The sequence below is a fragment of the Dendrobates tinctorius genome, unplaced genomic scaffold, assembly GCF_039654945.1.
Source record: "Dendrobates tinctorius isolate UK_male_01 unplaced genomic scaffold, ASM3965494v1 ptg000040l, whole genome shotgun sequence".
In the NCBI taxonomy this organism is placed as follows: Eukaryota; Metazoa; Chordata; class Amphibia; order Anura; family Dendrobatidae; genus Dendrobates; species Dendrobates tinctorius.
In genome coordinates this window covers 35026100-35049913 of record NW_027361708.1, presented here as the reverse complement: position 1 = coordinate 35049913, position 23814 = coordinate 35026100, and the positions used below count along the sequence as shown (strand labels likewise).

At 44.6% G+C, this 23814-nt stretch overlaps 1 protein-coding gene across 2 annotated transcripts in view; it reads right to left on the bottom strand.

The window, feature by feature from the left end:
* The window catches only part of CDH23 (cadherin related 23), a 1761581-nt gene that overhangs the window by 342326 nt on the left and 1395441 nt on the right, over nucleotides 1-23814 (bottom strand). For both annotated transcript variants that reach the window (XM_073574902.1, XM_073574903.1), the window contains exons 28-30: nucleotides 6015-6075; nucleotides 1568-1713; nucleotides 1209-1344 (exon numbers count right to left, since the gene is read on the bottom strand). In XM_073574902.1, the coding sequence (XP_073431003.1) occupies nucleotides 1209-1344; nucleotides 1568-1713; nucleotides 6015-6075 (343 nt within the window). The remainder of the gene's footprint in view (nucleotides 1-1208; nucleotides 1345-1567; nucleotides 1714-6014; nucleotides 6076-23814) is intronic.

Here is a 23814-nt window from a genome sequence, read left to right as displayed (position 1 = left end):
AAGTAGCATGACTTGAAAACTATACGGTTTCAAAACATGTAGTTGTAGTCGGAAGAGAATTTTAAAAAACCTAACAGAATAAATATATATGAAAGCCCCTGAGGAAGTTTAAGTGAAACGTGCATTAGGATTGGAAAAAATTCAGATGGGGAACGTTACCTAGTTGTAAACACTTCTTTTTTATATAATATCATATTCATGAACTAACTATTTTGATATTTAGAGATCATGTTATAGTGAAGGCTTTCAAATTAATTTGGCTAACCATGATTGGAATGTAACTTTAACTGTGGCCACCTGATGCTTAAAAACTGATTTATTAATTGCTGATGCTCTCCACATGTACTTTATTAATTGGAATGACGATATTGTTTACATTCCATGTTCACTGATTATGACTTTTAACATTACAGAGATTATCAGTTCTAGCCATCCATTGTTTTCCCTCCTTCTTGTTTGAGTCTTCACCATGGATCTTATCTTTTTTTTAAGTTTTTACTCTTTACGTACTTTGGATTTTATATGTTTAATGATAAAATATTATTTTTTATTTATACAGGTGGGTTTCATGACTTCATATACTTATAGGTTATAACTAAGGTATACAAGATCTGTAGTATCATGCTAAAATAGCAAAAGATGCAGGAAATTGACAGGAGAAAATACCACATAATAATGTGCTACATCGTCTGGTCAAATGCTCGGCCCAATTCTGGAAATCAGAGCAACCCCTTTATAATCAACCAGATGGTGGCCCGATTCTAACGCATCGGGTCTCACAGCGGGGGCCTGGTCGCTGCTGCGTGTCACACTGAGCGAGATTGCTAGCGCCGGTCGGGATACTTCCAAAGCCGGGAGATGACCGGCTAGAGCCGGTCATCTCCCAGCTGCGTCGCCACTGACCTCCGTGCCGCAGATCTCCCGACGGTAGCGGTGGCGTGCGTCGTTCGAATTCCACGCCAATTCGCGGACGGACTGCGCCTGTCGCTGATTGGTCGTGCCCAGCCAGCCGCGACCAATCAGCAACGTGGGATTTCCATTACAAACAAAGAGACAGACAGAATTAGATGATTATATAGTAGATTAGGTCCTTCGGGCACTATTCGTGTCCAGCATGCAAGGTGCTGTGAGATAGAGCAAAACAATGGAATTAAATAACTATAGTGTGACCAGAGACTAAGCAATATTTTATCATTTTCTCTGTGTACCTGTGTCCCGATCAGTAGCTCTAACAACAATAACGGAAGTTCCAATCCCCACCGTTTCTCGAAGTTCCAAACGACTGTATTGCTGTTTAGTGAATACAGGGATTTCATCATTAACATCATCTACATAAACAATCACCTGAAGAGAGGAAATAAATATATAATTATTCATATATTTTCCTGGGTCCTTGGATCTATTCTTCATTTTGCAATAAGTACAGCAACTAACAAATTGTACTTATTGGAATCTAATGCACTGACTTGGGTATTACTGCTCAATTGCTATTCCATACATCAGAAAAGCCAATCTTTTATAAGCCGTAAACATATTATTCCTGTATTAATCAGCATATTGTTCTTACCCTCACAGAACTTCTCATCGGCCCTTGATCACTATTATATGCCTCCACCATTAAAACATGAGAGGAATTAGTTTCTCTGTCCAGAGCCAGTGGGCCTCGCATAAGTAGTCCAGTACTGACATCAATTTGGAAATTCTTGGTATATCCTATCATTAAAGGATACAACATGTTATTAAGGAGTTAATATAAAGTATACTGTAACTAGAGATGAGCGAACTTGTTCGGAAAGCGTTCGCCAATCTCAAATTCGGCCCGAACGTAGCACATTCGGATTTGTGTTCGGTTTCCGGAGCATTTTTTCTCAAAGTCGACAAAACTCGGTAAATGATCGCATTTCCACTAATGCTTTTGTTTTGCCTTTGTCTAGGATAGTGGTGCTGTATGATGATCGGGGATAGGGGGGACATATTTCATGAGGGGAGGGGGTATGTCTAGGTGAGAGGAGTGTAAATTTTTTTTTTCTTTTTTTTTACTTTAATAACTTAATGTGTGTACATTCCGGCAGTCAATCAGGGCACAGAAACCATCCACAACAAGGTCTTCTGTGGTAGGCTGCCAAAGTCACATGTCTCTGTCCATATAAGAAGCGGACTTCTTGCTTTGATGTTGCCATTTTTTCAGTGTCACAGCGCAGAGAGGCAGCTACTACAACTGCTGCTGCTACTGAAAGTGAGCGTGTCAGTGAAATCGATCTTCCAGCATTTCACTAGATTGTGCTAAAACTGTGTTGCAGTCTCAGGAGGCCCCATTTGCTAATCAAAATAGTTTGTGCAAAAACTGTGTTGCAGTGTGGAATCTGTAGGCCCCATTTCCTCTTAAAAATTGTTAGGCCTAATACACTGTATGAAAAGACACATATGCATGTTTTTCTCAATATCTGACATGAAAGCATGAAATCAGAATAAACCTTTCCCATTTTAGGTCAATTAGGATTACCATAATTATTATTATTTGCCAAATTCCAGAATAATGAGAGAGAGAATGTTTTAAGGCATTTTTATTACTTACTGCAAAGTCAAAAGTTTACATACATTTCATTAGTATTTGGTACCATGGTCCTTAAACTGAATGAATTGGGTCAAGCATTTAGGATAACCTTCCACAAGCTTCTCACAATAGTTAGTCAGAATTTGGGCCCATTCTTCCTGACAAAACTGGTTTAACTGATCCAGGTTTGTAGGTCACCTTTCTCGCACCTGCATTTTCAGCTTTGCCTATACATTTTCAATAGGATAGATTTCAGGGCTTTGTGATGGCCATTACAAAACATTGACTTTGTTATCCTTAAGCCACTATTACCATTTTGGCAGTATGCTTTGGGTCATTGTCCATTTGGAATACCCATTTCTGCCCATGCTTTAACTTCCTGGCTGATGTCTTGAGATGTTGCTTCAGTATTGCCACATAATCTTCTTTTCTCATGATGCCATCTATTTTGTGACATGCACCAGTCCCTCCTGCAGCAAAACAACCCCACAGCATGACGCTGCCACCCCTATGTTTCATAGTTTTGATGATGTTCTTATGCTTCCAAGCTTCTCCCTTTTTCCTCTAAAAGTAACGATGGTCATTATGCCCAAAAAGTTCAATTTTACTTTCATCAGACCACAGGACATGTCTCCAAAAATTAAGGTCTTTGTTCCTGTGTTCATTAACAAGCATTTATCTATCTTTTTATATTTATTTTGGAGTAATGGCTTCTTCCCGGCAGAGTGGTCTTTCAGCCCATATTGATATAGTACTCGTTTCACTGTGGATATTGACACTATCTTACCAGCCTCCGCCATCATCTACACAAGGTCTATTGCTTTTGTCCTTGGGTTGATATACACATGTCGGACCAAAGCACGCTCATCTCTGGGACACAGAACCCATCTCCTTACTGAGAGGTATGATTGATGGACATTCACATCTTGTTTGTACTTGCATATAATTGTTTGTACAGATGAACGAGGCACCTTCAGGTATCTTGAAATTGTACCCAAGGATGAGCAAGACTTGTGCAAGTTCACAATCCTCTTCCTAATACAGTATGTTGGCTGATTTCTTTAGACTTTCCCATGATGCTACACAAAGAAGCAGTGTGTTTCAGGTGTGCATTAAAAATACATCCACAGTTCTGTCTCTAATTAACTCAGATGTTGCAAAAAATCCCAGAAGCTTCCAAACAAACAACTTCATCATATGGGTAGTCCAGAATTATTTAAAGGCATAGTAATCTTAGTGTATGTAAATGTTTGACTTTGCAGTAAGTAATAAAAATGCCTTAAAATATTCTCTCTCTCATTATTCTGGCATTTGGCAAGTATCAATAATTGTGGTAATCCTAATTGACCTAAAACAAGAAAGGTTTACTCTGATTTCATTTCAGATGTTGAGAAAAACATGCATATGTATCTTTTCATTTTACAGATTTTCACTTAAAAATTGTTAGGCCTAATATAGGGGATCAGCCGGGAGGCTGTATTTGCTAATCCAAATTGTTTGGGATAAAACTGTGTTGCAGTGAGGAATCAGAAGGCCACATTTCCTCTTAAAAGTCGTTTGTCCTAATATAGGGGTTCAGCCAGGAGGCCCTATTTGCTAATCCAAATCACTCTAAAGACATACTGATCGGGAATTTAGATTGTGAGCAACATCGAGGACAGCGATGATAATGTGTGCAAACTGTAAAGCGCTGCGGAATATGTTAGCGCTATATAAAAATAAAGATTATTATTATTTTTATTTGGGATAAAACTGTGTTGCAGTGAGGAATCAGGAGGCCACATTTACTCTTAAAAATTGTTAGGCCTTATATAAGGGTTCAGCCAGGAGGCCGTATTTGCTAACCAAATCGTTTGTGATAAAACTGTGTTGCAGTGACAAATCAGGAGGCCACATTTCCTCTTAAAAATTGTTTGTCCTATATAGGAGTTCAGCCAGGAGGCTGTATTTTCTAATCCAAATAGTTTGGGATAAAACTGTGTTGCAGTGAGGAATCAGGAGGCCACATTTCCTCTTAAAGATCGTTAGGCGTAATATAGGGTTTCAGCCTTATTTGCTAATCCAAATCATTAGTTATAAGAGTGTTGTTCAAGCACACTATCTAAAAAAATAAATAGTGAGTGATTGTTTAGGGACAGGTGACAGGTGTGGGCCTAATGTTGTGAAACAGCAGGAAAAAAGAGAAGGGTACATATAATATGAGTGAGAAAAAGCGATTTCATGGTGGGAGAGGGAATAGGCTTGGTGTTCGACGTGTACATGGGTTAGATGTTAATAAAAGCTCAAATGAACAAACACCGTCTCATCCTAGCCAAAGACCACTGACAACATCTGTTACTGGACAGGCTAATCCACTCCCTTTTTTTGGCAGGTGCACAGCAGTACTCCTTGTAGATGAGGCACAGAAAGAGCATGTATGCCAGTGGATGGCAAGCACTGCATCAAGTGGCTTCTCCTCTTCTTCCTTCACCCTAACATTACACATAGAGCAATCCTTAGGCCCCCATCACACATAGCGATGCACCAGCGATCCCGACAATGACATGACCTTGTCAGGATCGCTGGTGTGTCACTACATGATCGCTGGTGAGCTGCCAAACAGGCAGATCTCAGCAGCAATCAGGACCAGCAACGACGCGGGTTATAAGCACGCGCATCGCTTAGTTACCCGCTGTGTACCTTAGATACCAGCATGCTGGTGCAGGGAGCTGGTAACCAAGGTAAACAGTGGGTTTCTAAGCCCTGCACCAGCACGCTGGTATCTAAGGTACACAGCGGGTAACTAAGTGACGCGCACGCTTAGTTAACCCGTGGTTTACCTTGGACCCAGCTCCAGCTCGCTGATTGCTGGTCTCCCGCCTGCTACACGCAGCGATGCGTGCTGGCCAGCGGGAGACCAATGATCAAAAAATGTCCAGCGCTTTTGAGCACGATCAGTGATACCCGGCGGGGGGGCCGGTCACTGATAGGTGTCACACACAGCGATATCGCTGGTGAGATAGCTGTTGCATCACAAAACTTGTGACTCAGCAGCGATCTCGCTTTGTGTGACAGGGGCTTTAGAGGTGACACCCCAATCACCCTTGATTCCTCTCTGCATCACAAATTTTCAAATTCCCAACTGACTGTGGACAGGGTCATTCTTCAGAGCTGCTCTCACATTCTATTCCATGGGCTTTAGAGGTCTGCTCCAAAGATTCATAGAACTCAGAGGAGGAAAGCATCTGCATCGATGCCCAAAATGTTTTCATGTTGGATCTGGTGCCGGATGAAGTGGGTCTGCACAGAATCCAGACCCCTGTCATCAGACGTTAACCACCGGGAGTGGACGTGAGCCTGATGAAAAAAAGCAAAAAAAAAGGCAGAAAGGAAAAACAAAAAGTTCCAATATCTTTGAGGCCCAAAATAGTTGCTAGCTACCTACTTAGGGGATGAAAGTAGTTGTCACTTTTTTACTTACCACTAATAATACGATACCAAACTCGCCCGTTTTCTCCCTCATCTGCATCTGTGGCATCCAACTAAAACAAGAAAAATGTAATCTTTTATTATTTATCTGAGACTAGATTATGGCCCGATGCTATCGCATCGGGAGGATGCGATAGCATCACACCTCTTGCCATGTTAACCCTCAACACACACACTCCTCTCACCTTTCACCATCTCCACTCACTCTTTCACTCCACATACGACCCCTTCTCTCACTCCGCCTCTCATACTCACGCCGTCATCGCCGCTGCTCACGATCCCCGACATCTTCTTCCGCCGGCGCCATCACCGGCGACATGTCCACACCGGCGACATGTTCTTGCGGCGACGCCATCTTGAGTATCGTGAAATCCCGCGATAGTCAAGATGGCGTCGCCGGAAGAACATGTCGCCAGCGTGGACGACGTCGGGATCAAAAATGGTGTCGGCGAAATCTCGCAAGTTTTCGCCGATGCCATTTTGGATCCCGACGTCGTCCTCGCCGGCGACATGTTCTTCCGGTGACGCCATCTTGAGTATCGCAGGATTTCGCCGATCCAAAATAGCGTCGCCGCAGGAACATGTCGCCGGCGTGGATGCCGTCGGGATCCAAAATGGCGTCGGCGAAAACTCGCGAGATTTCACCGACGCCATTTTGGATCCCGACGTCGTCCACACCGGCGACGCCATCTTGACTATCGCGGGATTTCGCCGATCCAAAATGGCGTCGCCGCAAGAACATGTCGCCGGCGTGGAGGACGTCTGGATCCAGGATGGCGCCGGCGGAAGAAGATGTCGGGGATCGTGGATCAGCGGCGATGACGGCGTGAGTATGAGAGACGGAGTGAGAGAAAGGGTCGTATGTGGAGTGAAAGAGTGAGTGGAGATGGTGAAAGGTGAGAGGAGTGTGTGTGTTGAGGGTTAACATGGAAAGAGGTGTGCGGTGACGTCACCGGTTACAACTGGACGGAAGTTGTTACAACCGGAAGTTGCTTAGGGCATTTATTATTATAGATTACTGAAATTTTATAATGAAAGAAAACAATACTTGACCACCGTTTCAGGCTACACACAGGGTTTGTTTTTTTCTATGACCATGGAGCCAAAAAAGCTGGCATTGAAGCTGTATATAAGACACTTTTCTTCAATATTTGAGTCAAAAAGTATGCAAACACTGGCTGTAAAATTAATTTTAATCAGTTTACAGTAATGTCAAATTAATTTTTCCTACATTATTTCTGTGCTTTTCAATACTCTTTATCCATCTGTCAACAAGCTTTCAAATTCTCTCATAAAATATATTAGGCTGAGTTGCCAGCCACAAATCTTTGAGTTCTTCATCAGGTATAATCTTCTCCCTCAAAGGGCTTGCTCACAGTTGCGAATAAAATCGGATGAGTGCAATCCGATAAAAAAATCAGATTGTATTCAGACCAATGTTAATGATTCAGTGCTCACCTGTGATTTTTTTCAGCTCGTATCGGATCGAGATCAGGCTGAAAAAAAAAATCGCAACATGCTGTGATTGGATGCGAAAGTTGGATTGCAATCACCAATGCACGTCAATGGATGCAATTTTAAAGTCAGACTGCACATGGACATTCCAAGTGTCATGCAATTTTCTCCAATAGACCAGGGAATTGCATCAGGCCATTGCAGGAAGTTGTAAGCCAAAACATCCAGGCAACCTATAAAAAAAGCACACGCCTCCATGGAGATCAGAACCATGGCACCACATATGAATGTGGAAATGCTGATCATCCTGGTGCAGGAGCTGCCAGAGCTGTGGAGCAAAAGTTGACAGTGTCTACCATGACTGTAGCCGACATGCTACGTCTTGGCCATATATATGCCGACATATACTGTATATCCGGGATATGAAAAACTAACGGTGCTAGCGGGGATGTCACCGAGGTCACGGCAGTTCAGCCCAGCTGGAAACAGAGCCTCATTGACTGGAGGTAACCTTGGTGACATCACCACCGGTCTCTGAGGCTGCGCTCGGCATCAGTCTAGTCACCAGTGGTTCTCAGCCTGGACAGTTGCATCTTGGCACCGTCCAGGTTGAAAACGATTTATCCCCCAGACATGGATTATGGTGTAGGACAGAATAACAGACAGGTATGGTATATTGTTGTTTCTTTATTTTAGTTTTAATAAAGGAGTACGAGGGCTTCTGTGGAATAGGCGTTTACATAAAAATGGAAAACTTTGTTTAGTCTTATTTCAAATAAAGGACTTTATTCTGGCTGTGTCTTTATTTACCATACAACTATAGGATTAGTAATGGACAGGTGTCTTATAGACGCCTCGCCACTACTAAGCTATGGGCTTGATGTCACCTGACAATACAAGGGTGACATCAACCCCACAAATATGAACCCCACTTTCCACCGCTACATAGCAAGTGGGAAGAGCCGGGCAAAGCACAGAATTGGCGCATCTAATAAATGTGCCTTTTCTGGGTGGCTGTGGGCTGCTATTTTTAAGCTGGGGGGTCAATATCCATGGACCCTTAAGAGTCTGAGAATACCAGCCCACAGCTCTCTGCTTTAGCAAAGCTGGTTATCAAAAATGGGGGGGACTCCACACCGTTTTTTTAAATTATTTATTTAGATAATTTAAAAAATCAGCATGGGGACCCCTCTTTTCTTGATAACCATCCTTATTGAAGCTGACAGCTGAGGGTTTCAGCCCCCAGCTATGAGTTTTGCCTTGCTGGCTATCAAAAATACAGTGGAACCCATCAGCTGACACCAGTGACCGGAGGTAAACTTTATACCTCCGATCACAGCTGAGCGCTCACGCTGTTTTTTGACAGCGTGTGAACCGCGACCCTCTGACCGGCGGTGATGCTTTCAAGACCAACAAAAGAAACTGACTGATGGATGAACATAGAATTCACTAAGCAGGTAAGTGAAATAATTACCATATATACTCGAGTATAAGCCGACCCTAGTATAAGCCAAGACCCCCTAATTTTGCCACAAAAAACTGGGGAAACTTATTGACTCGAGTATAAGCCGAGGGTGGTGCTGCACAAGGGTTAATGGTGGTCCAAAAAGATGCTCCATAGATAAATACCCTCCATAAAATGCTGCACAAGGGTTAATTGTGGCTCAAGAAGATGCTCCATAGATAAAATACCCCCCATAAAATGCTGCACAAGGGTTAATGGTGGCTCAAGAAGATGCTCCATAGATAAATACCCCCATAAAATGCTGCACAAGAGTTAATGGTGGCTCAAGAAGATGCTCCATAGATAAATACCCCCCATAAAATGCTGCACAAGAGTTAATGGTTGCCCAAGAAGATGCTGAATAGATAAATACGGCCCATATATTGCTGCTGCCGCTGCAATGACATACTCACCTCTTGTCGCTGGGGGCCAGGTGCCGGTGTCCTGAGCAGGCAGAGACACCAGCGCGCTATGGGGGACAGGTGCCGGTGTCGCCGCTGCCTCATGCCCCCGGAACTGGCGATATTCACCTGTCCCCGTTCCACCGCCGTACGCTGCTCTGTCTGCCAGGTCTCTGCAGTGACGTTCACAGTCATCCTCCCCCGTCATACTCATCCCCTCCTGGCGCACGGTCTCTGCAGCCCCCCTGCTTCTTCCATGGTCTCGGCACCGCAGCGCTTCCAAGTTTCAGCGGTCACGTGGTACCGCTCATTAAAGTCATGAATATGTGCATATTCATGACTTTAATGAGCGGTACCAGGTGACCGCTGAATGCAGGAAGAGCTCGGGCACCGAGACCATGGAAGAAGCAGGGGGGCTGCAGAGACACGCCAGGAGGGGGTGAGTATGATCTCTGACACCCGCGCTCCCCCTCCGCCGCCGACCCCCGGTATATGACTCGAGTATAAGCTGAGAGGGGCACTTTCAGCCTTAAAAAATGGGCTGAAAATCTTGGCTTATACGAGAGTATATATGGTAGCTTTTGGTTTATTATATACAGTTATATATTACAATTATACATTTTTGTTATTTAAACTATAAATATTGCAAAAATATGTTTTTTTTCTCAAAGTGACATGCCACCCGAGTTATGCTCGTTTTTTTGGCAAATTTTGACACACCAAGCTCAAAAGGTTGCGCATCACTGCCTTAGAGTAAGTGGAGGAGGCAGAAGCCGTGGAGGAAGTGTTAAATACAGAGATTTGTACCGCAAGCCTTGGGGATTCCAAGACTTGTAGAGCAGCCCCTTGCCCATCTGCCCCTACAGCCATCAGAATCAAGATGTAAGAGCTAAGCTAGATGTAACACCCCTGGCTATGTTTACTCTTCCAGGTGTGAGTGGTGAAATGCACCCTGGCAGACATAGATTTTTTTTCAATGAAAAAATGCGACATGCTGGTGTAGCACAGGCACGGCTTTCTTAGAGAAGTAATGGTGACTGGGCAACTGGTACTGGGGGATTGCGACAGCCATCAGCTTTCTGAAACCATCTATCCACCAATCAAATAGGCAGCATTTCCGTGGAAAACAGATTGGAGATTGTGGAATTCAAGGTCTTAGCTTTGACATGTGTAGGCAGAAACAACCTTTAAAGTGATCACAACTGTGGGACCGCTGGCTGGCTGTTGTGCTGATAGAGGGTTGAGTAGGGTGAATATGACAAACTACTGGACTGTGAATGAGGTGAAGGTGTAGATGTTATGGTGGATTGAGAAAGATGTGATGTGCTCAGTGTATGAGATCAGTTAAAACAGCAGGCATGTCCACTTCCGTAACTGCTGACATAATCTTACTCAACCCAACTGTAGCGGGTAAACAAGTGGAGGTTCTGCAGCTGGAGAACTGTGTGAGAACACTTGCCATGGTGATGGAGGAGGAAAAAGCAGCAGATGCGGTTGAGGGGGTGGCCGGTGGTTGGCCTGGCCCACTAGGCTACATTTTAGTGCAGTGAGATTCCCATACTAAGGCATGTTGAACACTCATGTGCCGGATCATGCCTGTAATAGTCAATTTATTGCAATTTTTGCTTCTTCTGAGTCTTTTTTTTACAAAGTTGGCAGATAACATAAGTTGGGTCATCCCTTTCAGTTTCAAAACAGACCCAGGCTAGGCAACCTTTGCCGCCCATGCGAACTGCAGACCCCTGATCACTGCTGGCCAGAGCCAGAGTTGTGGCTGAGGATGCAGTACTTGCCATGGTTGCATCACTACGTGTTTGTCCGTGAAGCCACATTGTAACTGCCTCGTCTTCCTCCTCCACCTCCACTGCTGAGCTACTCAACTGCTTGCTCTGAGTTCACACCAAGTGGGATCTGCAACCTCATTGTAATCTTTGATCTTCTACCACTCCTTGCCCTAAGAGTGACCTCTTCCTCTTCCTGCCCCGACAGCACAATATGGTCCATGTGCACCTCAGGTATCTGAGTCTCATCAGAATCACCTCCATCCACAGGGTATTAACGTCTAGTAGCGAAGGTCTTGATTCTGCTTGAACCCTACTTCGTTGCAAATGCTTTTTTCTTGAGTCTGCTAATCTTTGGAGCAGATCTCTGATGCCCATTGGATTGAATGTGTGATCAGCTCTGCAGACAAGCCCATCTGTGGTTCCCCACAGTCAGTTGGGCGGTTGGAGAGTTGTGACACTGGGGGAAAACAAGGGTAATTGGGATGTCACCTCTGAGGACTGTACTGTGTGTGATGTTAAGGTGGTGGAAGAGGAAGAGAGGCCACTTGATGCAGTGCTTGCCATCCACTGGAGCACATGTATTTTCTCGCCCTCAGCTACAAGGTGTAGATGAGGGTGTACTGCAAGCTCGCTGCCTTGGGGTTACCCTGGAATCTGATCTCTTTTTGAAAACACATATACATACCTTTTTCACTTCCTGCTGACTACAACTCAAAAATATTTCCCAGATCTGTACATTCCTTAATCAAGAATCTGTAAAAATCCTATGCCATGCACTCATCATCTCCAGCTTCGACTACTGCAAACTCTTGCTTTGTGGCCTACCATCTAACAGTCTTGCACCCCTCCAATCTATACTAATCATTGCTGTCCCACTAATCCACCTATACCCCAGCTTTTCCCCAGCCTCTCCTCTCTGTCAATTCATTTACTGGCTCCCCATTACCTAGAGACTCAAGTTCAAAAACCTAACCAATGGCATACAAAGCCATCCACAACCTGTCTCCTTCATACATCTGAGACCTAGTCTCTCATTATTTACCTGCTTGCAACCTACGATTCTCACAAGATCTTCTTCTATACTCCACTGTTATCTCCTCTTCCCACAATCGCATACAAGATTTCTCCAGTGCAACCCCTCTACTCTGGAACTCTCTACTCCAACATATCATAACATATTTCACCTATCATGGAAACCTTCAAAAGGAAACTGAAGAATCACCTCTTCCGACAAGTCTACCATCACCTAGTGTATCCCCACCCATCCCTTGTAGACTGCGAACCCTCCTGGGCAGGGCCCTCTCCCCTCCTGTACCAGTCGGTGACTTATTTTGTTTAATATTATTGTGCTTGCTTTTATTATGTATACCCCTTTTCACATGTAAAGCTTCATGCAATAAATGGCGGCTTAGGGTGGTTTCACATTAGCGCTTTTTAAGCGCACACACGGCCGGGGGTAGCTCCGCCCCCGAGCCGGCTCTCTGCCTGGCGTGCCCGCCCCTTGCTTGTAGCGCCGCCTCCTAGCGCACAGCGGCCCCTGCGATCGGCGCACCCTATCTTTAGCATAGGGTGCGCAGATCGTGCGCAGGCCGTGCGCTACTTGCGCTTTGACCTGCGCTGCGCACTTTTGACGGTGCGCCGTGCGCGCCAAAATCCGAAAAGTTTGATTTTGGCGCGCACGGCGCACCGTCAAAAGTGCGCAGCGCAGGTCAAAGCGCAACTAGCGCACGGCCTGCGCACGATCTGCGCACCCTATGCTAAAGATAGGGTGCGCCGATTGCAGGGACCGCTGTGCGCTAGGAGGCGGCGCTACAAGCAAGGGGCGGGCACGCCGGGCAGAGAGCCGGCTCGGGGGCGGAGCTACCCCCGGCCGTGCGTGCGCTTAAAAAGCGCTAATGTGAAACCACCCTTAACAATAAATAATTATAATAATAATTCTGCTGTGTGGCTGCCAAAGAAAGAAAGTTGAGTAGCCCATCCAGTAACAGAAGTTGTCAAAATGCTGCGTAAATATATAATTTCTACTCTGATGAAATTCATGCCATTTTAGGGGTGGCAATAATTTTTTGAAATATGAAGACTCTGAGTTGGGACTCCATCTGGGGGGTTTCCGGTGGTGGCAGGGGTGTCAGAGCCCAATTAAACTATTTCTACTCTGGAGAAATTGATGTCTGCCCCTAATTTTTGGAAATGTTTGGACTCCAAGTTTGGATCTCCTTCATGTTGCTTATAGCAGTAGGGCTCTCAGAATGGCAGGCCTGCACTTACTTTCAGTCAACTACCTGTGTTAATATCCTTCAATTTTTCTATCAATAGTAATAATAATAATAATCTTTATTTATATAGCGCCAGCATATTCCGCAGCGCTTTACAGTTTAACAGTTTCAAAACACATGTCATAAGTAACAACGTTAACAATACAATAATTAAAGTAAAATAAGACAACCCTGCTCATGAGAGCTTACAATCTACAATGACGTGGGGAAGATACAAAGCAGAGGTGTGTATTTACAATGATGTATTTACAATGATGGTCCAGCCAGCTTGAGAAGGTGGGGGATGGATGGAGATAGTGAATGGGCTACACATGCACACTTAAACATAAAATGACTTTGATTAATGAACGTGATAGGCTGCTCTGAACAGATGTGTTTTGAGGGAACGCCTAAAACTGTGCAAATTGTGGATAGTCCTAATTTCTTGGAGTAGAGCATTCCAGAGGATTGGCGCAGCGCGGGAGAAGTCTTGGAGTCGGGAGTGGAAGGTACAGATTAGTGCAGAGGTTAAGGCCCCGTTACACATAACGATGTCCCAGCGATCCCACCAACGATCCGACATAATGGGATCACTGGGACATCGTTAGGCTGATCGTTGGTGAGCTGTCACAAGGGGGGCCGGATGTGGTGAAATTATGAGGAACTGGCTGTGGGGGTCATTATAAGGGGCTGACATCATGGCTACACAGCTGCATCTAATCACTTGCTCAGCAGCTCTACACTTACTGAGGAAGGAGCAGAGATAGCTTCGAAATACAATTAGAAAGTAATTACTACACCTAGCATACCATCATCACTTATCACCATTTACACAAAGTAATGATATAAATGTATCAGCAGCTTGCACATTGTCGACAAAATTGATATTTTTGATTCTTTTAATATTCTCAGTAAAATACTTTCGCACAACAGGTGTCTGTAAAGCTAGCAGAATGGGCAACACTATTTCTATAACTAAGATTGGCAGGAAAACAACAACTGCACATGAATGGTCAGTAAAGCACCAGAATTTGGATCATCTACTAGCAAATAAACCTCTCTGGTAATATGGTGATATGGCTTGTGCTGCTGAATAATGCTGATTTTTTTCTTAAAATGTCTTTGCATTGATCTACTAAGGAAAATTATATGTATTTAATAAGTTGAATAAATAAAAAATAATCAGTTTGAAATTGATAAATTGGAGACACTAACTAACATCTAAAATTAAGGAAGCACTGCTGAGTATATCAGATCGGAGGAGTCATTCTGCGAGAGCCCAGCAGCAGGTGTGCATACAAGTAGATAACTCTTGAACTTGAACACGATCATTTATTGGTTTTTTTTTAGAACTAGAGCAAAATTATTAGTTGAACAGTAAGGCCCTATCAATCAAGTTTTTTTTGTATGTAGTATAGTACACATGTTGTCTGGTTTCATATACCGTAGCTGTGATTATTAAATGGTATACAATGTGACTATTTTATAAGACGTCTGGCTATTCCGGATTTCGGGAAACAGTACACTGCAGTACATTTATGACATATTTTCTACAAGGCATATGTCAGGGTTGCCCTCTAGTGTCACTTTATCATATACCACTATTCTAGGTATTCTATACTATTCTACTGTTCCAGGTGGAGTCCGCCTGAGATAGACATTGTGTGCACATACTTTTTTTTTTATATACTCCAGTGTTTGGTCCAAAACGTTCTGTTTGATTTTAGCCTATGGTAGAAACTTTTTACATTCAAAACTACTGACTCAATGTGGTCACATTTGCTCTTTTACTATCATTTTGCACTAATCACAGCAAAAATTATATCACAAAACAGACTATGTAAATATATCACAGTTTTTGCTCTATTTATGCCGCCTTTTATTAGCAAAAAAAATACTAGGGACACATTATTTATAAACCAAAGGGGGAATTTTGAAAACATTATAAACAGTGGATTTTTCCACTGTTTATTAAAAGAGAAAAACTGAAATATCACATGGTCATAAGTATTCAGACCCTTTGCTCAGTATTGAGTAGAAGCACCCTTTTGAGCTAGTACAGCCATGAGTCTTCTTGGGAATGATGCAAAAAGTTTTTTACACCTGGATTTGGGGATCCTCTGCCATTCTTCCTTGTCGATCCTTTCCAGTTCTGTCAGGTTGGATGGTGAATGTTGGTGGACAGCCATTTTCAGGTTTCTCCAGAGATGCTCAATTGGGTTTAGGTCAGGGCTCTGGCTTGGCCAGTCAAGAATGGTCACAGAGTTGTTCTGAAGCCTCTCCTTTATTTTAGCTGTGTGCTTAGGGTCATTGTCTTGTTGGAAGGTGAACCTTTGGCCAAGTCTGAGGTCCAGAGCACTCTGGAAGAGGTTTTCATCCAGGATATCTCTGTACTTAGCTGCATTCATGTTTCCTTCAATGTCAACCACTCGTCCTGTCCCTGCATCTGAAAAACACCACCATAGCATGATGCTGCCACCACCATGTTTCACTGTTGGGATTGTATTGGGCAGGTGATGAGCAGTGCCTGGATTTCTCCACACATTCCACTTAGAATTATCACCAAAAAGTTTGTCTAATCAGACCAGAGAATCTTATTTCTCATAGCCTGGGAGTCCTTCGTGTGTTTTTTTTTTTATCAAACTCTATGCGGGCTTTTATATGTCTTGCACTGAGGAGAGGCTTCCATTTGGCCACTCTGTAATAAAGGCCGAACTGGTGGAGGGCTGCAGTGATAGTTTACTTTGTGGAACTTTCTCCCATCTCCAAACTGCATTTGTGGAGCTCAGCCACAGTGATCTTGGGGTTCTTCTTTACCTCGCTCACCAATGCTCTTCTCCCATGACTGCTCAGTTGGATGGACAGCCAGCTATAGAAAGACTTCGGGTCGTCCCAAACTTCTTCTATTCAAGGATTATGGAGGCCACTGTGCTCTTAGGAAACTTGAGTACTGCAGAAATTCTTTTGTAACCTTGGCCAGATCTGTGCCTTGTCACAATTCTGGCTCTGAGCTCCTTGTCCAGTTCCTTTGACCTCATGATTCTCATTTGGTCTGACATGCACTGTGAGGTCTTATATAGACAGGTGTGTGCCTTTACAAATCAAGACGTATCAGTTTAATTAACCACAGCTGGACTCCAATGAAGGAGTAGAACCATCTTAAGGAGGATCACAAGGAAATGGACAGCATGTGACTTAAATATGAATGTCTGAAAAAAGGGTTTGAATACTTATGACTAGAGTTGAGCGACTTTTGGTTTTTTAGGGTCGCGTTTCGTTTCGTGAAACCCGACTTTTCCAAAAGTCGGGTCGAGCAAGATCGTCCGATTATAGGGAAAAGTCGGGGTCGTCCCGAAACACGAAACCCAATGTAAGTCAATGGGGAATAAAAGTCGCCAGTGAGAGGAGGACAGGAAACACACCTACAGTGCCCATTTGAATGCCAAAAGCATCAATTCTTCTTACTTAAGCTTGTCAACCTTAATTAACTTCATAATACAAGTTACGCACTGAAAAATGGGGGTTATTTGGCTACAGTTGTGGGGGGGGAGGGCTGGCTCCAGGTTTTCATGTGCCCTGGGCGAAAGAGCGCCCCTTTAACACATACCACAACTCATCATGCTCCGATACGGCAGAGAAATAGCGGTATAGTACAATGAAAAATACTTCACTTTTTACATCTCATGACGAGGCCCATCTATTTCTCCATACAGAATCATTGGTCCCATATAACGTTTGAAACAGTATATGATGAGCTCCACATAATGCTACAGTATATGTTGGTCCCCATGGATGAAGCTCCACTGTCTTATGGGCCCAAATAATGCTCCAAACATAATGGGCCCCATTTCTAATGCTCTAGTGTATAATGGGCCCTGTAAATGCTGCTCCAGTGTCTGATGTCCACCTTTGGAATGTTCCAGTGTATGGTGGGCCCCATCTATCATTCTCCAGAGTATAGTGCTCCCCAAAAATTGCTGTCCCAACATTGAAAACAATCAAATAAGTCTCCTCGCTAGGGAATCCCTGTACTTGTCTGGACTCCTCGTCGTCCCCATCTTCCATCTCACTGCACAGTATTTCAACTTTGCAAGTGCTGTGATCCTGAGCAAGCAGGGGGGGCCCACTCGTTGGCGACGGCACTGGCACAGGGCCCCTGATAGTACGGTGGTGTGTCTGATGGCGGGTGGGCCGAACCTGCACTTTCATCTGCAGCTTCCTCTTTGTCACCGTGTAAGATGGAACTGTATATGGGAAGGGTAACCTGAGTTTCATCAGGGTCAGATTCAGGCCGTGTAGCGTGCGAGGGGAATGTAGTGGTCTGGGTCAATGTACCAGCAGATTCATCGAGCAGTGGCTGGGCATCAGTGCACTTGTGTCGCCCCCAGGAGTACGGTCGCCACAGTGGCATTACCTTCTTCCTAGGGAGTGTGATGCCATGCTTGGGAGCAACGAACGATCTCTCTAGCAGGTTAACTGATTGGGTGGCGTTATTCCCACGAGTCATGACTAGAGTTGAGCGATACCGTCCGATACTTCAAAGTATCGTATCGGATGGTATCGGCCGATCTTTAAAAAAAGTATCGGTATCGCCGATTCCGATACCGGAAGTCCCATTCAAGTCTATGGGACTTCCGGTATCGGAATAAGAAAAACCCTTTCCTGCCCTTGTACAGCCTCTCTGGGGTCTGTACGGGCCTTTCGGTGGGCTGTGCCGGCCTGCCAGGGGGTCTGTGCAGGCTCCGGTGGTCTGTGCCGGCCTGCCGGTGGTCTGTGCAGGCTCCGGGGGGCTGTGCCGGCCTGCCGGGGGGCTGTGCCGGCCTGCCGGGGGGCTGTGCAGGCTCCGGGGGGCTGTGCCGGCCTGCCGGGGGGCTGTGCCGGCCTGCCGGGGGGCTGTGCAGGCTCCGGGGGGCTGTGCAGGCTCCGGGGGTCTGTGCAGGCATCGTCCGATGGGACTACAAGTCCCATCGGGCGATGCCTGCTACCATGACAGTGATTGACACATTAGCCAATGATGGGACAGTAGTAGTCCCATCATCCGGCTAATGTGTTAAATGTAAAAAAAAAAAAAAAAAAAAAAAATTACATGCTACATACATACAACATGCATACTACATACATGCTACATTCATACTACATACTACATACATGCTACATTCATACTACATAAATACTACATGCAACATACATACTACATATATACTGCATGCATGCTACATACATACTGCATGCTACATACATACCACATATATACTACATACATACTACATGCATGCTACATGCATGCTACATGCTACATACATAACACATATATACTACATGCATGCTACATACATACTACATGCTACATACTACATATATACTACATGCATGCTACATACTACATGCTACATACATACTACATATATACTACATGCATGCTACATACATACTGCATGCTACATGCATGCTACATACATACTACATGCTACATACATACTACATATATACTACATACATACTACATACATACTACATGCATGCTACATGCATGCTACATACATACCACATACATAACACATATATACTACATGCATGCTACATACATACTACATGCTACATACATACCATATACATACTACATGCATGCTACATACATACTACATGCATGCTACATACATACTACATGCTACATACATACTACATATATACTACATGCATGCTACATACATACTACATGCTACATACATACTACATATATACTACATGCATGCTACATACTACATGCTACATACATACTACATATATACTACATGCATGCTACATACATACTACATGCATGCTACATACATACTACATGCTACATACATACCACATACATACTACATATATACTACATGCATGCTACATACATACTGCATGCTACATGCATGCTACATACATACTACATACATACTACATACATACTACATGCTACATACATACCACATATATACTACATACATACAATACATTCATACAATACATACATAGACATACAGTACATATAACATAGAGTAACATACTTACCAATACTTGTCACATTGTTCCCCGAAGCCATTGTCTTTTCCGGAATAAATATTAACATAACAAACCACAAAAATACTCACCCACGATCCGAAGCAGTCCACGAGTGTGTCCCACGACGATCTTGGGTAGAGAACTGCAGCATCAGCTGTTGCTGCCGTTCTCTACGGGCTGCAGGAATCCAATGACGGAAGGTAGGTATCCTTCCGCACTGTATTCCTCCGCCACTTAAAAAAAAAAAAAGTCCCTAGTCTCACTTTATGCCATTGCTGTGTGGGAAATTCCCACGCAGCAATGGCATAAAGTGAGACTAGGGACTTTTTTTTTTTTAAGTGGCGGAGGAATACAGTGCGGAAGGATACCTACCTTCCGTCATTGGATTCCTGCAGCCCGTAGAGAACGGCAGCATCATCTGATGCTGCAGTTCTCTACCCAAGATCGTCGTGGGACACACTCGTGGACTGCTTCGGATCGTGGGTGAGTATTTTTGTGGTTTGTTATGTTAATATTTATTCCGGAAAAGACAATGGCTTCGGGGAACAATGTGACAAGTATTGGTAAGTATGTTACTCTATGTTATATGTACTGTATGTCTATGCATGTATTGTATGAATGTATTGTATGTAGTATGTATGTAGTATATATGTGGTATGTATGTAGCATGTAGTATGTATGTAGTATGTATGTAGCATGCATGTAGCATGTAGTATGTATGTAGCATGCATGTAGTATATATGTAGTATGTATGTAGCATGCATGTAGTATATATGTAGCATGTATGTAGTATGTATGTGGTATGTATGTAGCATGTAGTATGTATGTAGCATGCATGTAGTATATATGTAGTATGTATGTAGCATGTAGTATGTATGTAGTATGTATGTAGTATGTATGTGGTATGTATGTAGCATGTAGTATGTATGTAGCATGCATGTAGTATATATGTAGTATGTATGTAGCATGTAGTATGTATGTAGTATGTATGTAGTATGTATGTGGTATGTATGTAGCATGTAGTATGTATGTAGCATGCATGTAGCATGCATGTAGTATGTATGTAGCATGCATGTAGTATGTATGTAGCATGCATGTAGTATGTATGTAGTATGTATGTAGTATGTATGTAGCATGCAGTATGTATGTAGCATGTATGTAGTATGTATGTAGTATATATGTAGTATGTATGTAGCATGCATGTAGTATATATGTAGTATGTATGTAGCATGCATGTAGTATGTATGTAGTATGTATGTAGTATGTATGTAGCATGCAGTATGTATGTAGCATGTATGTAGTATGTATGTAGTATATATGTAGTATGTATGTAGCATGCATGTAGTATGTATGTAGCATGCATGTAGTATGTATGTAGCATGTATGTAGTATGTATGTAGTATATATGTAGTATGTATGTAGCATGTAGTATGTATGTAGCATGCATGTAGTATGTATGTAGTATTTTTTTTTTTTTTTTTTTAACATTTAACACATTAGCCGGATGATGGGACTACTACTGTCCCATCATTGGCTAATGTGTCAATCACTGTCATGGTAGCAGGCATCGCCCGATGGGACTTGTAGTCCCATCGGACGATGCTTGCACAGACCCCCGGACATCAGCACAGCCCCCCGGCAGGCCGGCACAGCCCCCTGGCAGGCCGGTACAGACCCCCACAGGGTGCACAGACCACCGGCAGGCCGGCACAGCCCCCCGGCAGGCCGGTACAGACCCCCACAGGGTGCACAGACCACCGGCAGGCCGGCACAGCCCCCCGGCAGGCCGGTACAGACCCCCACAGGGTGCACAGACCACCGGCAGGCCGGCACAGCCCCCCGGCAGGCCGGTACAGACCCCGGGCAGTCCACACAGCCCCCCGGCAGGCCGGCACAGCCCCCCGGCAGGCCGGCAGAGACCCCCGGAAGGCCCGAAATGACGGCGCATCATGATGCGCACACACCGCGCATCATGATGACGTCAGGCCGTCAATCAACTGAACTTCCGATTCCGATGCCGAATTCCGATATTGAAAAAATATCGGAAGTCGGTATCGGAATTCCGATACAGCAAGTATCGGCCGATACCCGATACTTGCGGTATCGGAATGCTCAACACTAGTCATGACCCTCCAAACAGCGTTCATGAAGGCAAAGTGTTTGTTTTACGTGGGCAGTATGGTTGCAAAGCTGAACCTTAAAGGAATGTCCAGAAGGGCACCACCAGGAGTGGAGCCTACGGTTAAATTCGACTCCACCTGGGAAATCTCAACCATGCCAGCTACAGAACAGATGCACACATTGCAAGCTTAATTCCGTTAACGAACGAGACTCCGTCATGCCCCGCGGTCCGAGTCCGGCTTACTAGAGGGACACATGAGGCTCTGGCATATGAGATTGGCCAATAACTGGTGTGTCATGCCCTTACATGTCCTTGGCTGCATGTGTGCTACACTGAAAAGGCCAGCGTTTGTCGCTTACAGGTGCAGATAACCCGCTGAACAACGTTAGTGATGGGGATCACTGATTACAATTATTACCCACGAACAATGATTTCCCAGTAAGTGCTGGTCAACCGCAGTTCCGGAATTAGGCCTAACCGTCATTCCTGAAAAAATGAAAAACTTACGTGTGCAAACAACAGGTGCTGTAGCTTGCTTAACAGCTCGCCAGCCGTTCTCACGCCCAGTATGGATTACACGTGATTGCACAAAGGTGAGAAAGGGTACCGTATCCCCAGATAACATGTATGGATAGCGTACACATTCAAAATATATGTCTATACATCAGGAGGCAGGCTCAGACGGTGTTAGGCCCAGTATGGATTGCACGTGATTGCACAAAGGTTAGAAAGGGTACCGTATCCCCAGATAACATTTATGGATAGCGTACACATTCAAAATATATGTCTATACATCAGGAGGCAGGCTCAGACGGTGTTAGGCCCAGTATGGATTGCACGTGATTGCACAAAGGTTAGAAAGGGTACCGTATCCCCAGATAACATGTATGGATAGCGTACACATTCAAAATATATGTCTATACATCAGGAGGCAGGTTCAAATGGTGTCAGGCACAGTATGGATTTGACGACCCAGACTACACAGCGGAGGAGCAGGGAGAGGTAAAGATTGCAAATGCTGGGGCCCTGCCTAAGCAAGGGGGGCCCACTTGTGGGCGTCGGTACTGGCACTGGGCCCCTCATAGTACGGCGGTGTGTCTGACGGCGGGTGTGCACCACCACCGTCAGAGACACTTGATTGCACTATGAGGGACCCTGTGCCAGTGCCTGCGCCCAAGAGTCGGCCTACCCACCTGTCCAGGGCAATGGCACTCGCACGGTGTCGTGCGCTAGGTGGTGACCCCGGCCATGGGGGGGGAGGCAGCACAGTTAGGGAGTTTTTGAAAGTGGCATATGTTGATGTAGGACATTCAGCTGATGCAAAAGGCGAAAGAGGTCAAGTCCCAGGAAGAGGTGGACCAAAGCAAGCCATTTTTCTGTCACCCTATGTGTCATCAGGGGAAGGTGGGACAAAATCCTTGGAAACCCATGCATGGTTCATTTTAATGAAGGTTAGATCATCCACATTTTGGGTTGACAGACGGGTCCTTTTTTCTGTCAGGATTGATCCAGCTGCACTGAAGACTCTTTCCGATAGCACACTTGCAGCTAGGCAAGCGAGCTCCTGTAAGGCATATTGTGCCAATTCAGGCCAGGTGTCCAGTTTAGCGGCCCAATAGTCAAAGGGGAATGACCTGTGTGGGAGAACATCGATATGGGAGGAAAAGTAGTTTATAACCATAGTTGACAACTGCTGTCTCCTGTCACTTTCCATCGATGCAGTATTACCAGTTGTGTGAGCGGTACTTGAAAAATCAGTCCACAACATTGTCATGAAACCCCTGTCTCCAACGCCACTTCTGCTGTGTGCACCACGAACACCTCTGCCAAGCTGCCCCCGGCCCGTACGGCTCGTGTGAAAACCATCACCGCTGCTTTGTGCTGGGAATGCCTCAAGCAACCGATTTACCAGAGTTGCTTGTTTATTAGCCAATATTAGGTCAAGGTTCTCCTGTGGCATGATGTTTTGTAATTTGACTTTATAGCGTGGATCCAGGATGCTGGCCAACCAGTAGTCGTCATCGTTCATCATTTTGGCAATGCGGGGGTCCCTTTTTAAGATCTGCAAGGCATAATCTGACATGTGGGCCAATGTTCCCGGTGTCAATGATGCACTGCGAGTGCTGGTTGGAGGAGCACTTTCTGGCAAATCCACATCCCTCCAGTCACGCACAAACCCTGTACCAGACCTTGCCACGCCAACATTTTCACTTGCCCCACGAGATGCATCCT